The sequence below is a fragment of the Mus caroli genome, chromosome 17 (genome assembly GCF_900094665.2).
Source record: "Mus caroli chromosome 17, CAROLI_EIJ_v1.1, whole genome shotgun sequence".
NCBI lineage: Eukaryota > Metazoa > Chordata > Mammalia > Rodentia > Muridae > Mus > Mus caroli.
In genome coordinates, this window is record NC_034586.1 from 21,186,384 (window position 1) to 21,202,357 (window position 15,974).

A 15,974-nucleotide genomic window follows, 5' to 3' on the forward strand; every position below is an offset into this window, starting at 1 on the left:
TCTCCCTCTCCTTCTCCCTTTCCCTCTATCTCTCCCTTCCGTCCCCCCTTCTCTCTAATATATGATTTGAGAACAGGATAGAGTTGATTAGAAAAATTAAAAAGCCAGCAGAGAGATGCCCATACACTGTATTCATATTTTACTATGATTAACATCCTATATTAAAATGATCCATTCATTACAGTTCATGACTCAATGGCAATTCAGTTCACAGTTATTTAAGTTTGTTTGTGTGTTTGGGGATTTTGTTTTTGCTTTTTTAGATAAGGTTTCTCTGTGTAGCTCTGGATGTCCTGGAACTTGCTGTGTGGACCATCCTTATGGACCCAGCCTCAGTTTATTTAAAATGTAATTCACGTCCTCTGAATGTCTGCTTTCTGTTATAGAATATCTGGTGATGTTTAATTGTCCCATCTTCTTGGTTTACTCTTGGTTGTGACAGGTTTTTAAAAAATGTTTGTAACCTTTATTTTTATGTTATGTGTATGAGTGTTCTACCTACATGTGTGTCTTACACTAACTGTGTGTTGGACATCCTGGGACTGGAGTTACAGACAGTTGTGAGCTGGGAATTAAGCCATGTTCTCTGGAAGAACAACCAGTGCTCTTAATTTCTAAGTCATCTCTCCAGTCCCTGGTTATAACAATTTAGCAGAATTTTTTTTTCTTTTGAGACAGGGTCTCTTGTAACCTAAGATAGTTTCTGTGTAGCTAAGGCTGGTTCTGATCTTCCTGTTGCTGTCTCCCAACTTCTAGAATCACAGGTATACAGTATACCTGACTTCCTCTTCCCGTTGATCTGCTGGGTGGCTTTGTAGATTGGTGTCAGGACGTTGCAGCATCCCCTCTCTTGAGATTTGCTAGATGATTCCTTATAGGTTCTTGAGAGGAAAAGGACAGAGGTGAGGCGTCTTTCCCTCATGTTATAGCAAGTTCCCCACAAACCCTTTGTGAGCAATCTGTGTTATGTTTTTTGTTTTTGTTTTGTTTTGTTTTATTTTGTTTCGAGACAAGGTTTCTCTGTATAGCCTTGGCTGTCCTGGCACTCACTTTGTAGACCAGGCTGGCCTCGAACTCAGAAATCCGCCTGCCTCTGCCTCCCAAGTGCTGGGATTAAAGGTGTCCGCCACCACCACCCGGCTGTGTTGTTTTAAGTGGCTTCAAATACACTGTGTAGTCAAGGAAGACCTTTAATTTCTGATCCTCCTGCTTCTACCTTCTGGGTGTTGGGATTAAAACTGTGTGCTACTATTGTCTGTCTGTCTGTCTGTCTGTCTGTCTGTCTGTCTTGTGGCCTAGGAATTGGACAAAGAACTTCATACATGCTAAGTGAGTATCAACTAAGCTATGTTCCTAGCTCTTCTTTTCCTGTTCCAAACAGCCATACTACAAGCCAATAGGCTCCTTGCCTCGAACACCAGCACCTTGTGTACAGAGATTACCAGCATGGGCCACAAAGCCTGGGCTCTGGGCAAGTGGGGCCATACTGCATCCTAGGGCCAACCTTCAATTTGCTCAGTCTTAGCACTTTCCCTTCTTGAGGATCTTGATAGAGATGTGGGGGTGTGTTCTGCCCTCCCTTCTTGGCCTCGTGATGGGATCTTTCCTACACAGTTACTGGTATGATCTATGGAGTCTCCTGCTTCTATGAGTATAAACATTTTAGTTCAAGACTGTGGGAGTGGTTCTGATGCTTTGATCGGGAATCTGCATGTGAACGCTGAAGGTCCTGTTTCCCAACTGATTCTTGATCTATCAATAAAGATGCTAGTGGCTAATGGCTGGGCAGAAAAGGTAGGACTTCCAGGTTCCTGCAGGCAGGCTATGGGACACAGGAGGAGGAAAGAGAATTTGCCATGCTTCAGAGAGAGAGAAAACCACCAGCCATGTGAGATCTAGGGTGGAGTGGCCATTGGCCACTTCATGGATTGGGCCTGGGGTAGCAGGCAGGAGATTAGAAACATAACTAAACTGAGGGCAGATTTAGGATGCTGAGCAAGGAGTAAAGGGAAGGGCATGTGAGCTATAGGAGGCTTAGAAGAGCCCAGCCACTGGGCTGTAAGATAGGTTAAAAATGAACAAGTGTGTGTGTGTGTGTGAGTGAGAATGTGTGTGTGTGTGAATGTGTGTGTGAGAGAGTGTGTGTGTGAGTGTGAATGGGTGTGTGTATGAGTGTGTGTGTGTGTCTTCCATGTGTGGATTCAAGCAAACCAGGGCAGTGGTCTGCCTGGAGCTTAAAGTGGGGTAGTAGTAACTACACACTACACATGACAACAGTGTGTGTGTGTGTGTGTATCCACACTTGACTCAAAGCCCAGATGTGAGTTTTAGGACAATACTGAAACTAGAGAATGTTTCTGAACAGGCTGAAATGAAAGAAGATATAAACAAGAAGACAGACATCTCATGTGTACACTTGGAAAGCTTGCCATTGTGAGGACAGCAGTTCTGCCCCTGTCACTGGTGTAACGACTATCAAAATCCAGAAATGGGGAAAGGGCAGCCCTCAAATTCACAAGGTAGAGATCAACCCCGGCAGCAGAGGAAGATTGGAAACTCAGAAAAAAAATTGCGAGACTTACACTCCCAATTTTATCATTTTGTGTAAAGTTTTAGGAGCCCACAGATTGACATTGGCATGTAAACAGACAGAGTAGAGGAAAAGAACAGAGATGAAGGAGCAAGCCTACAAGGAGATGCCAATCACAGAGATGCCAATCAGTTTATTGACAAGGGTGCCAGGAGCACTCTCTGGGAAGGGGTCTCTTCATCAAATGGTGCTGGGACAACAGGACCCCTCAAGCACAGAGAAAACCTCTTACCCACCTCACACGGTGTAGAAGTTAACAGGAGTCAGATGTGGTGGTGCACGCCTGTCATCCTAGCTCTTGGAAAGCTGAGGTATAAAGATTGTGGATTTGAGGTCAACTTGAAATATAAACACCAGCCAGGCGTGGTGGCACACGCCTCTAATTCCAGCACTCGGGAGGCAGAGGCAGGTGGATTTCTGAGTTCGAGGCCAGCCTGGTCTACAAAGTGAGTTCCAGACAGCCAGGGCTACACAGAGAAACCCTGTCTCGAAAACAACAACAACAACAACAACAAAACCACCCCCTCAAACCAACCTTTCTATAAAAAACAAAAATAACCAAACAATGACGACAACAAGAAGAAGCAATACTCTCCCCGCCCCCCCCCACACAACCCGGAAACTCCCTCAGTTTAGGCAATGGATTATGAGGGTATATGTTCCTCAAGCCTGGGAACCAACCAACCAACCAAACAACCAAACAACCAAAACAAACAACCAACAGTAGATGAATTGAACTTTGTTAAATGGTGGTGTGGCTCAGTGGTTAAGAGCATGTAAAGGCCTGAAGAGATGACTCTATGGTTAAGAGCACATATTGCCTCTAGGGACTGAGTTCTGTTCCCAGAATCCACATGAATAGCTTACAATTGCCTGTAATTCTAGCTCCAGAGGACCTGACGGCTCTTGCCTCCAAGAGGACCTGAACAAACAAACATACACAAGTACACATAGTTGTTTTGAAAATTTTTAAAAATTCATAACTCAAAAATAAAAGGGGGGAGTTGGCTAGAGAGGTGGCTTGGCAGCTAAGAGGTGGATAGCTCTTGTAGAGGACTATGCTCTAAAGCTCATTTCCCAGCACCATGTTAGACAGCTCAACACTGCCTGTAACTACAGGAGATCTGATGCCCTCTTCTAGCTTTCATGAGCACACACACACATACACACACACACACACACACACACACACACACACACTCACACACACACAATCACACACATTCACACACTCTCACACACACATTCTCTCTCTCTCTCTCTNACACACACACACACACACACACACACACACACACATGATACACAGGTGCCAGTGAAGATGTGGGAAGACACTTGACATTATTTATCACTCTAGAAACACAATACAAACCACCCAAGATTCTTCCTCATCTGAACAAGGATGCCTATCTTAACAAGGGATGAACTAGTAAGATGACTCAGTATGTGATAGTGTGGGCATTAAGATCAACATCTAAGAAGTGGGACCTCATGAAACTGAAAATCTTCTTTAAGGCAAAGGACACTGTCAATTGGACAAAGAGGCAGCCTACAGAATGGGAAAAGATTTTCTCTTTTTATCAATTCCACATCCAATAGAGGTCTAATACCCGAAATATATAAACTTAACAAATTAGATATTAAAAAATAACCCAATTAAAAATGGTGTACATATCTAAACAGAATTCTCAATAGAAGAATCTCAAATGGTTAAAAAACACTTAAAGAAATGTTCAACATCTTTAGCTATCAGGATAATGCAAATGAAAACTACTTTGAGATTCCATTTTAGTAAAACTGGCAGAATGGCTAAGATCAATACACAAGTGACAGTTCACGCTGGCAAGGATGTGGAGGAAGGGGAGCACTCACGTGGGGGAAGGGGAGCACTCATGTGGGGGGAGGGGAGCACTCACGTGGGGGAAGGGGAACCCTCACGTGGAGGAAGGGGAACACTCCTCCATTGCTGGTAAACCTATACAGCCATCATGGAAATCAATATGGTTGTTCCTTAGAAAGTTGAGAATTGCTCTGCCCTAAGACCCAAATGACAATCCATCTAACCACAAGGACACTTGCTTAATCATGGTCATTGCTGCTTAATTCATAATAGCCAGAAACTGCAAACAAGCCAGATGCTCCTCAATAGATGACTGGATAAAGAAAAATGTGGTACATTTACCCAATGGAGTATTACTCAGCTGTTAAAAAAAAAAAAAAAAAAAAAACAACAACATCATGAAATTTGCAGGCAAATGGGAGGAACTAGAAAAAAATTAATCCTGAGTGAGGTGACCCAGACTCAGAAAGACACACATGGTATGTACTCACTTATAAGAGGATGTTAGCTATTAAAAAAATGATTATCAAGCTATAGTTCACAGACCCAGAGAGGTTAGTTAAAGAGGAGGGCTCTTGGGGACATATGGAACTCCACTGGAAGAAGAAATAGAATAAATTTTGTGAGTGAACTGGGGGCAGATGGGGATGGGAACAAGAATGACCAAGTTGTGGAGGGATGAAGTGTGTGTGTGTGTGTGTGTGTGTGTGTGTATGTGAGATGGGCAGCTGAAATTAAGAAGTGTTGCATGGGTGATGTTGAAACCAACTTCCTGGAATCTATGAAGGTGACCTTAGTGAATACCCTGCCTAATGAAAGATACAGAGTGTGAACTGGCCATCTTTTATAGCCAGGCCATGCTTCCAATGATGAGACTGGGCTGTGTTCAATTGTAGGCCAAGGAAGTCCCATGGAGATCCCTAGACAACACAGGCTGATGCTAGCACAGAGGGCAACTCTCTAAAAACTGACAGCAGGGTCCCCTGGCCGAAGACAACATCCACACTGCCCACAGAATGTTGGGAGGTTACACTGGTGCCTGATGGGAGCCTTCATCCCTGTTTTAGTCTCTTTGGTGCAAAAAGATACTCTTACCAGCTATGGAAAGAGAAACCTGGACACTAACCCAGCTACAAAACCCTTGCTCTACAATATGACCTGCCTGCAAGATATACTGGGGCAATGGTGCCCCAGAACTTGTGGGAGTCGTCAACCAATGTTTGGTTTAACTTAAAGCCCATGTCCTACACTGCCTGGATGGCAAGGAACTGGAGACTGGATAGCCAAGAAAACTAGGGTAGAACCATATATGACTGGAAAATAGGAAATTATTCCTAATGATATAGTCACAAATTGGTGCCTTGCCCATTATCATCAGAGAGGCAGATGAGAACGGGTGCAGAGACCCTCATCCAGGCAGGTATTATTCCAAGAGAGGTTTTAAGTTGGAGGTCTCCATTGGATCCTTCCCCTAGGAGACTGGGGAACCCCACAGAAGAGAGGGAGGAAGGGTTGTAGAAGTCAGAGGGGGTGGAGGAAAGGAGGATAACCTGGTCTTACTGGACCAACGAGGCATGGCTCCCAGGGACTGAAGCGGCAAGCACAGGACATGCATAGGTCGGCAGTAGGTCCTCTGTGTATGTAACTGGCTGTTAGCTTGGTGCTTCTGTGGCTTCCTAACAGTGGGAGCGGGTGTGTCTCTGACTCTTTTGCCTGCTCTAGGGAATTGTCCTACAGGGTTGCCCTGTCCAACCTCAGTCTGAGGGCTCTTGCCTTGTCTTATGTGTCTTATTTTGTCCTGTGTGACTGTCATCTCTTGAAGTCTGTTCTTCTGTGAAATGGAAAGGAGGCTGAGTGGATTTGGGGCAGAGAGAAGGTGGGGAGTAGCTGGGAGGAATGAAGGGAGGGGAAACTGTGGTTGGGATGGGTTATATGAGAGAAAAGTCTATTTTCAATAAAAAATATTGAAAATAAACTTTTAACATTAAAAAAAAAGAAGAAGATGGCTCAGTGTATAAAGACACTTGCCACCAAACCTGACCACCTGAGTTGGAGCCCTGGGACCACATTGTAGGAGAGAATCAATTCCTGGATATTGTCCTGTGACCTCCACTCATGTACTGTGGGGTGTGTGCACACACATGGATAGAAGCTTGCTGGTGAGCTAGCATACCTGGGGAGTTCTGGTCCAGTGGAAGAGCCAGCCTCAAAAAAACCAAACCAAAAAAGAAGAAAGGAGAGAGAGGGAGGAAGGGTGGGAGGGAGGGAGGGAGGGAGGGAGAGAGAGAGAGAGAGAGAGAGAGAGAGAGAGAGAGAGAGAGAGAGNAGAGAGAGAGAGAGAGAGAGAGAGAGAGAGAGAGAGAAGTGGGCAAGACTTGAGGAATGACACACGTGTGTAGACATGTACATGTATAGTTGTACATGTATAAACATGCACACACACACAATTTCATACAGAAACTTCCAGAAAAGCCATTTGTCTGGTTCAAAGACTTTTATTTCTGAACCACTAAAGGTTTGGACTGTGTGAGGGCTTCGGATTTTCACCGGCCTCTCCTTTTTTCTTTTCTTTCTTTTTTTTAAAAGGGGATTTTTTTTTTTTTTATGGTGCTGCCCTACTGAGTCAGGACACATCTAAAGACACTGTCACTGAGGGATTCTCAGGCACTGTTTGGCATCCACCTACCACCTCACTGGGAATGCGAAAGCAGAAGGAGGCTGACTAGAATCCCTGGTGCACTTGGTCTCCCTGCTATGTCCGTCAGTCTGATGTGGACAGTTGGATTATTCAGTTCCATTTCTTGGCTTTTCTGAGCCCACAAAATTTCTGAGTATTGCATTTTGGAAAAATTATACTCAAGCAGGGCTGTCTGATATTTCTCATGATTAGACTGAAGTCAGACATCTCATGACACCATCACAAATGTGACTCAGACCTAGTCTTGTCTTATCAAATGCCTGCCACTTCAGTTCTTGGTGCTTGGTGCTTGATTAGAGGCCCTCAGCCTCCCCAGAGAAATTCCTCTCTTCACCCCTCACTACCAAGCACTTAGCACTACCAAGTGCCTAGGGCAGAGAGTGAAACTTTATCTGATTTCTTAACAGAATTTTAATCACTGATTCACTTATCGGTGACTACATTGACTCATAATCTTCTATTTTAGTCAATGAATCTCCACGTCTCTCTTTCCCCCAGTTCCTATTTGCTATTCCAGGTTCTGACAGGGCTTCCAGGGCCTCCTGAAAGCTGGCTTCCGTCTTTAGGCTTCTGCTCCATCTCTTTGGCATTATCTAATTATGGAAAATAATTCCAGGTCCTCTTGCACTTCCTTTGATCCAGAATCCTTCTCAGAGGACAAAGCTAGGGATTACATACACACGTGTGTGTGCAAACTCAGACACACGCATGTGCTTATGCAGTGCACATGGGCACACATACTGTCAAGTGAACTCTTTCTCTGGGGAGATTTAGCAAACACTAACCCCTTCCTTATAAAAGCAGTAATGACAAAATCAAGGTGTGATTCCAAACTCAGGAGCCTGTCAGGCATCTGGACCGTGCCACCAGACAGAAGAACTATTAAGGTTGAGCAGGCTCAAAACCCAGAGAATCTCAGAATTGAGAATGGCAGGCATGGAGTCAGCTCCCTGCCAAACTATCTGATCTGGAACACGTAACCGCGACACCCCACTGAGAGGACCATGACGATCTGCCAGATGGCATAAAAACATGGAGTTCTCCATGTTAATGAGGTATCTAAATAGGCCTTGAGTGTTCAGGCAATGAGTGAGCTTCCCTTCCCAGGTGTTCCTTCCTACAAAAGGTTCACCCTTATTAAGGTGTATGCATTCACCTCCACCATCAAATAAAACAGTTCGGACAAGCAAGGACCATCTTCTTCATCAAGTATGGCCACGGGGTGGGGGTGGGGGGTGGTGAGGGGGAGGGCTTCATTGCAAAGAGCCACATCTAAATCTCCCCCCAAAGGCCTTCTCTCTTCAAACCCCTCCTACTCTCGGCAGTCAGAACCATACCAGATTCCATCCCAGTCCTGGGCTCAGCCATCCCTTCCTGTCTGATGTATAGGTACCCCAAGGAGAGGACTGTGGATCCCCATTCCCAACTCCTAGTGGCACTTCAGTGGCATCTGGGTACACAGGAGGCCAGCAACTGTCTCAGACTCCGCTGTTTCTCATCTGGGTAAACACGGACTGGGACCCCTATTATGGACTGTGTTCTACCTCCCCTGAGCAGCTTGCCGGTGGTGCTCAGGCATGCCAGCAGCGAGGCAGACAAGCAGCCCGACAAGGAACAAAGTGTTTCTTGGATTTACAGAACATGGATAAGGGATTACTTTCAGGAGGGTGGGTAACCCCAAAGCAATTGCACCATCTAACAGTCTCACCTCAACATGGGCAAAGATCCCCCCTCCTCCACTTAACCTCCTATACTCTCTATACATTTGTACCTCCCCAGACCATGAGGTTGTGTGCATTTAGGCATGACTGTATGATAGCTAATGACCCTCCATATCCCTTTCTCCTCCTCAGCATCCTCCCTCCTCCTCCTCTTCATATTCCTCCTCTTCCTTTTGTTTTGTTTTTCAAGACAAGGTTTCTTTGTGTAGCTCTGGCTGTCTTGGAACTCACTGTGTAGACAAGGCTGTCCTGGAACTCACAGAGATCCACCTGCCTCTGCCTCTCAAGTGCTGGGATCAACTCTCTGGCCACCACTATCTGGCATCTCCCCTTTTTCTATGAAGGAATCAACAGACAACAAGCAGTTCTGATGAAGATGATAATTGTCACTCTACAACACATCCAAATGTGTGCATTCATGATCATACACCCACATCTTACATCTATGTTTCTATAGCTACAATGAAAACAGCAAGCTTTTGGTTACAGTTCTCTTCCAAAGTGTCACCCAGGTTTATTCCTTTTTATCTTGGGCTGCTGGTCTACATCCCCACCCCCACCCCACCCCGCCCATTGTTTAGGCAAAGAAGAGGGTTGGCCTAGGTCTCCAGCTGCTGCATTCACTCCAGTAGCAACAAGAGCAACAGGCCCCGAAAACCTGGGCGGGCGAAAAGTTCACGGAAACTTAGTCTCCTGGAATCGTGGCATCCTGTATAAAGAATGCTCCAATGTCCTTGCTTTAGTTGGTAAACAGATCTGTGTGCTTTCCCTTAATATTGCTTTATTACAAGTGCTCCTAAGGATTGATATTTTGACATATAGCTAAGTTAGATTCTAGGCAGTCCTTGATCCAACCCTGGGCATGGATAGCTAAGTCACTGCCCTACACAGAAATTTACCATTATCTAGGAAGAAGGAAGTTTGTGACCTTCGTGCCCTTGCCCCTGGCTTCTAAGATTAAGTGAACCTTAGGTGGAGCTGTTTTTTTTTTTTTTTTTTTTCCAGTTGTTAACATTGAATTTTATCCCTGTTGGTTCTGGCCAGTCCTTCCTCGAGTTCACATTCCTCTGTTTTGTGTAAGAATCCAGTAACCTCTTTGTACCTTGCCGGTGTGTCACCCAACTTCCCTATTTTCTTCAGTATAAAAAGTTTGATGTGAGGTGGGCGTGGTGGCACATGCCTTTAATCCCAGTACTTGGGAGGCAGAGGCAGGCGGATTTCTGAGTTTGAGGCCAGCCTGGTCTATAGAGTGAGTTCCAGGACAGCCAGGGCTACACAAAGAAACCCCGTCTTGAAAAACGAAGGAAAAAAAAATAAGTTTGATGCTCGATTTAACAAATTACATTCAGATCCACACTCCTTTGTGTCGAGTCTGTTTGTTACCCCACTTTCGCTGATTCTTTACCCACCTGTAACCCAACCCGAGTTTTGCCTGTGGATCAAGGATCCAAGTGAGGTTCGTCTGCGGCATCCAGCAGCCCTGATTCTGCCTTCTCTCTCCATGGCGGAAACAAAGGCTCAGAGTGAGGTTATCAACCAAGGTCTCATGTAGAGGGTCTGCCTATCCTGGTTCACTCAGTTTATGCTAGCTCACTCCTAGGGGCTTCTATCACACCCCTGGGAGGTGCCTAGCAGTGTGCCTGGTCACAGAGGTCTGGCCTGCCCTCTTCTGGAGACACCGAGAACTGTGGCATGAGGATCAAACCAGGCTTTGCAAATGGTTGGTTGTAGTTTACATAGGAAAGCCTCAGCGGCCTTCAAATGCAGGGATATACAAAGGCAGCCACACTCATAGTTCCATAATAATTGGGAGGTAAACTTGGAAATCAATACCGTTTGCTAGCACTAGCTGTAAGGATTATACATCTTCTTGGTTTTGTGGTTTCTTTAAGCCATCAATTATTTTCAGTTGAGTTTTGAAAGTTGACATTTAAAGGTATGTTCATTTCCAGAAGTTCCTTGATGTTGAACCAGACTGCGTCCTCTTACCATCTTCTTTCTGGGACAGGACTTTATCTTCAGATCCCAGGGTAGCAGAGATGCTGGTGACACATTCCCTCAGAATCTGCCACGCTGAGAAAACCTTGCTCTTTTTGAATTTTGTTTTGAGCCAGGATCTTTCTATGTAGGTCCAGACCTCAATTCTTTTCCAGGATTACATGCAGGGGCCACTACTTTCACCTCCTTAGATTAGTTGCTGCCTGAACCAATCAGAATTCTTGGAAGTACTAAGAGCCACAGTCCGATCCAATGGTGCATGCAGGCCCTAACACCCTTTGGACCCTCCATGGTTGGAGCCTCTTGTGTGTCCTTAGGATCTCTCTCCCTCCCCTCTCTCCCCCTCTCTCTTCTCTGTCTCTCTCTGTCTCCCTCTGCTCTCTCTCTGTGTCTTTCTCTGTCTCTCTCTGTTCCTTCCTCCTTCCCTCCCTCTCCCTCTGCTCTCTCTCTCTGTCTCTGTCTGTCTCTGTCTCTCTCTCTCTCTCATCTTTAGACCTCTGCATTTCTGTCTTGTCTGCTGTGTTGAGAGTGGTGGGGATGTCTGGTTAGAGAGTGGGTCTGTCCAGAGCTGCCCAAGGAGTTCAGGAGTCCAGAAGAGTGAGCCTCTGAGGTGTGCAGAGAGCAGGGCAGGACAGAGCAGGACAGTCCTTGGAGAAACCCAGGAAGTGTTAGTGGGGACCAAGCTGGTGATGAAGTCTTGAGGAGGCAACTGTAGAGGGGACCTGCAGGACAGAGGAGCCAGGCGGTGGGGTGGATGGGGAGGCAGGACAGTGGGCTTCTGAGGAGAGGCTGCTAGCTTTTCAGGTTGCCCTCCTCTGCTTGTGTTGCCCCTCAGCTGATGAAATGCTCTATGAAGGGCTCATCTTATCAGATGTCTGATAAACCTCCCACCACCCCATCAGGAGACTTGGGCAGATATGGCCTGGAGGTCACACTGCAGGATTTATCAGTAGAGCTTCGTCTGATGGGTCAGCAGGGCTGTTGTACCGTGACACTCGTTACTCATCTCTGCCAAAATCAGCTGATTGCTATTTTGACAAAGGGATCATGTGATCCTCTCCAGTGGAAAGCTGAGCCCAACCCTGAGGACTCAGAGGACACAAGATGAACGACGCTGTTACCCATTGTGCTCTGCTCCTTTGGGATGGCTCATAGACACCATCATCTCCTGTTCTGTCTCACTCTTGGGAAATGAGTTAGAGTGCGTCAACATGTCATGCTAGGGCGACACTGAGCCAGGAGCCTTCTTGAGACCTTCTCTATATCCCTGGGATGGGATCCCCATCTCAACAGTTGGAAGGAGCAGCAGCTGGGTGATGCAGAGCACTCAACTGAGAGGCATCCTCAGTATGCGGTGCTCTGCCCATGGTGGACAGAGCAGACCTGGTGGTGGCAGAGCAGAGTAACATCCTGAGCAGATGGGGGCCACACCTGCCCAGGTCTCCTGATGTGGAGGGCTGCTTGTGAGACATCTGGCAAGCTCAGCATTTCCTTGGACATTTCACCAGCTGAGGAGCAAGACATGAAGAGGAGGCAAATCTGAGAAGAGGCTACCAGCCTCCCCTCAGAAGATATCTCTTTCCAGGGAGGGCTGGGGATGACCACTGTCCTGCCAGCCCATCCACCCCACTACCTGACTCCCCTATCCTGGACCCAGAGCAGTTGCATCTCAGAACTCTGCCTTCCATAGTCTGAAATACCAAGACTCTGTGTGTGTGTGTGTGTGTGTGTGTGTGTGTGTGTGTGTATGACTGATCCTCTCATTGTGCACTCAACCGTGTGACCTGTGGTCATCAGAAGGGCATCTGGGTGGTGGGGACACATGTTACATGGAGACCTTTGATCTAAATCACTATTTCCTTTGTGTCTGGATTGGTGGGCGCTGTGTCCCTCCTCTCATGCACTCTGGTCTGGAAAAATAAAAAGGCAGAGGACAGCAGACCAAGGAGAGAGGAGCAGAGGCAGCCAAGGTAAAGTCCTGGTGTCTATATGTCACCCTGAAGCAGAGTAACCAAGCTTGTGACCTTTGTAACCTGGTGCACCAAGACTGCAGACTCCTGGGATGAACCTGCCTTCCGTTTCATGGGCCCTGGTTCCATTCTGGACTTGATATTCTGCCAGCCCCAGTCCAGCCCTGTCTCCTAGCTGGACTCAGGCTGTGCTCCTCGCTGCTTCCAGATGCTGAAGCGGCTGCAGCAGCTGCTGCTGGCACTGTCCCTCCTGGCTAGTCTGGTGTACTCGGCCCCTCGTAAGTTGTCTTGAGCCCTCCCTGTCTCTCCCTCACCTTCACAGGCCACAGGAATGGGGAGTCTAGAGAATCCCAGGGTTAGCTCCAAGGCAGGGCACGGAGGTTGCTTCTTGTCTCTCTCCAGGCCCAGCCAGTCAGCGAGTGGGCATCGTGGGAGGACACGAGGCTTCTGAGAGTAAGTGGCCCTGGCAGGTGAGCCTGAGATTTAAATTAAACTACTGGATACATTTCTGCGGAGGCTCTCTCATCCACCCACAGTGGGTGCTCACTGCGGCACACTGTGTGGGACCGTGAGTCTCCCTGGGCCTGGCATGGTGGGATGGGATCTAGATTATTCCCACCATCCCCAGTGTTCCCGAGGATGTCCCCATCCTGGTTGGAGCCTTCCGAGCATGATTGTACTCTTCTAGGCACATCAAAAGCCCACAGCTCTTCCGGGTGCAGCTTCGTGAGCAGTATCTATACTATGGGGACCAGCTCCTCTCTTTGAACCGGATCGTGGTGCACCCCCACTATTACACGGCCGAGGGTGGGGCAGACATTGCCCTGCTGGAGCTTGAAGTCCCTGTGAATGTCTCCACCCATATCCACCCCATATCCCTGCCCCCTGCCTCGGAGACCTTCCCCCCAGGGACATCGTGCTGGGTGACAGGCTGGGGCGACATTGATAATGACGGTATGTGGCAAGGATAGCTGCCAGTTAGGCAGGGACTAAGTCTCCTCCAACCCCAGCATTGGAGGGTGGGCAGGGATTCTAGTGGCTGGTTACTCATGAGCCTCCCTCAAAGGCTGCATTTGTCTCACCCCAGAACCTCTCCCACCTCCTTATCCTCTGAAGCAAGTGAAGGTCCCCATCGTGGAAAACAGCCTGTGTGACCGGAAGTACCACACTGGCCTCTACACGGGAGATGATTTTCCCATTATCCATGATGGCATGCTGTGTGCTGGAAATACCAGGAGAGACTCCTGCCAGGTAGGTCCTGTGTCCCCCCTGCACCACACCCCATCTGGTCTCCATACTGTGTGCTGACCCCTGTCTTCTTCAGGGCGATTCAGGGGGGCCACTGGTCTGCAAAGTGAAGGGTACCTGGCTGCAGGCAGGAGTGGTCAGCTGGGGTGAGGGTTGCGCACAGCCCAACAAGCCTGGCATCTACACCCGGGTGACATACTACTTGGACTGGATCCACCGCTATGTCCCTGAGCATTCCTGAGACCCATCCAGGGTCAGGCAAGAACCAGGGCCGTGCTGTCTTTAACTCACTGCTTCCTGGTCAGGTGGAACCCTTGCCTTCCTTGTTCTCTGTCTCCCCTGTCTACTAGGTGTCCCTCTGAGCCCCCCAACCCCCAGTTCCATCTTGAGTCCCTAGCCACTCCGGTCCCCTCTTGCCTCCCACCACATAATAGTTGCATTGTGTGGCTCCCTCTCTTCTGTGGCTCATTAAAGTACTTGAAAACAGCTATTGGAGTTGCTCCAAGAGTTCAAGGTCATCCTTGTCTATGTATTGAGGTTGAGGCCAGTCTGGGATATGTGATGCGCCATCCCAAGACCATAAAGATCAAAAATAAGTTCACACAGCGGCACATTTGCCTGCTACAGTACACAGCATCACATCTGGCTGCCCCAGTCACACAGGAGCACATCTGGCTGCTCCAGTCACACAGCAGCACATCTGGCTGCCCCAGTCACACAGCAGCACATCTGGCTGCCCCAGTCACGCAGTGGCACATCTGGCTGCTCCAGTCACACAGTGGCACATCTGGCTGCTCTAGTCATGCAGTGGCGCATCTGGCTGCTCCAGTCACACAGCGGAACATCTGGCCACTCCAGTCATGCAGTGGCACATCTGGCAGCACTTTGCTTTGGGTATTCTCATTTGAGCCTCTTGGCCCTTGGGTGCTCATGGCCGTTCCTGCACACACACATATGCTTATATCTGAAACTTTCTGCTGAAGGGAGCTGTTGGCCCATGAATAGGCCCCACTGGGGTGTCCATTCCCTGTTTGTTGGAATGTCACCTATGTTCCATAATCATTCCGCAGCAACCTGCCTCTTTGTCTCCTGTCTTCTTTCAGCCGTTCTGTATTGGAGATGACATCTGATGAGGGTGACATCTACATTTTACAATTACTGCTGAGTGCTGACCTTTCCCTCTCTTGGATGGAGCCCTCATCCTTGATGGGAATTTAGGTCAGTTGTCCCACCCAGTGCTAGGTGTCATCTCTGGCTCTGTGTGTGTGTGTGTGTGTGTGACACTCTTAGCCACTGAACCATCTCTCGAGTTCCTTAGTTTTCATTTTTAATGTCAAACAACAGACTCATCCATCACAAAAAATAAAAGGTGAAAGTACTCGGTCCCTCGTTCCTCCAGCCCCACCCATCTCATTCCTCCAGCCCCACCCATCTCATTCCTCCAGCCCCACCCATCTCATTCCTCCAGCCCCACCCATCTCATTCCTCCAGCCCCACCCATCTCACTCTCAGGGTCACGGTGAATCCGATGGGTGGCAGCACTCTGATAAGGCCATTCAGCCATCCTTAGTGAAGATGGGGGGGGGGGCACTGGGAGGATGCAGAGTGGGGGATGGACTAGGATCTCCAGTGAGAAGCTCAGTTCAGCCCAGCCCAGCCGTCAGGTGACAGATTAAAAAACGGTCATTGGATTCATCTCTGCCATGGGCTACAGGGACCAGGCTTAGCTGAGAGTTTTCAGTGGGCAACATCCAAACCCACTGTCTCAGCCAGAGGCCAGTACCCAGGTAAGCAGGCTATTTTAGCAGATATAGCCCTAAGCTCTCTCTCTCTCTCTGGTGTGTGTGTGTGTGTGTGTGTGTGTGTGTGAGAGAGAGAGAGAGAGAGAGAGAGAGAGAGAGAGAGAGAG

At 47.9% G+C, this 15,974-nt stretch overlaps 2 protein-coding genes across 2 annotated transcripts in view; both read left to right on the forward strand.

The window, feature by feature from the left end:
* The first annotated feature begins 12,800 nt into the window (after window positions 1–12,800).
* Window positions 12,801–14,551, forward strand: LOC110284206 (tryptase beta-2). Its single transcript, XM_021149897.1, has 6 exons — window positions 12,801–12,817; window positions 13,026–13,095; window positions 13,220–13,385; window positions 13,506–13,771; window positions 13,905–14,068; window positions 14,142–14,551. Exons 2-6 carry the CDS (start codon window positions 13,026–13,028, stop codon window positions 14,304–14,306), a joined length of 831 nt encoding a protein of 276 aa, XP_021005556.1. The 5' UTR covers window positions 12,801–12,817; the 3' UTR covers window positions 14,307–14,551.
* Window positions 14,552–15,782: 1,231 nt separating this feature from the next.
* Window positions 15,783–15,974, forward strand: part of Tpsg1 (tryptase gamma 1) — a 5,129-nt gene continuing 4,937 nt past the window's right edge. Inside the window, exon 1 of the mRNA XM_029471411.1 lies at window positions 15,783–15,852. The gene's annotated coding sequence lies outside the window, so the exon portion shown is untranslated. The remainder of the gene's footprint in view (window positions 15,853–15,974) is intronic.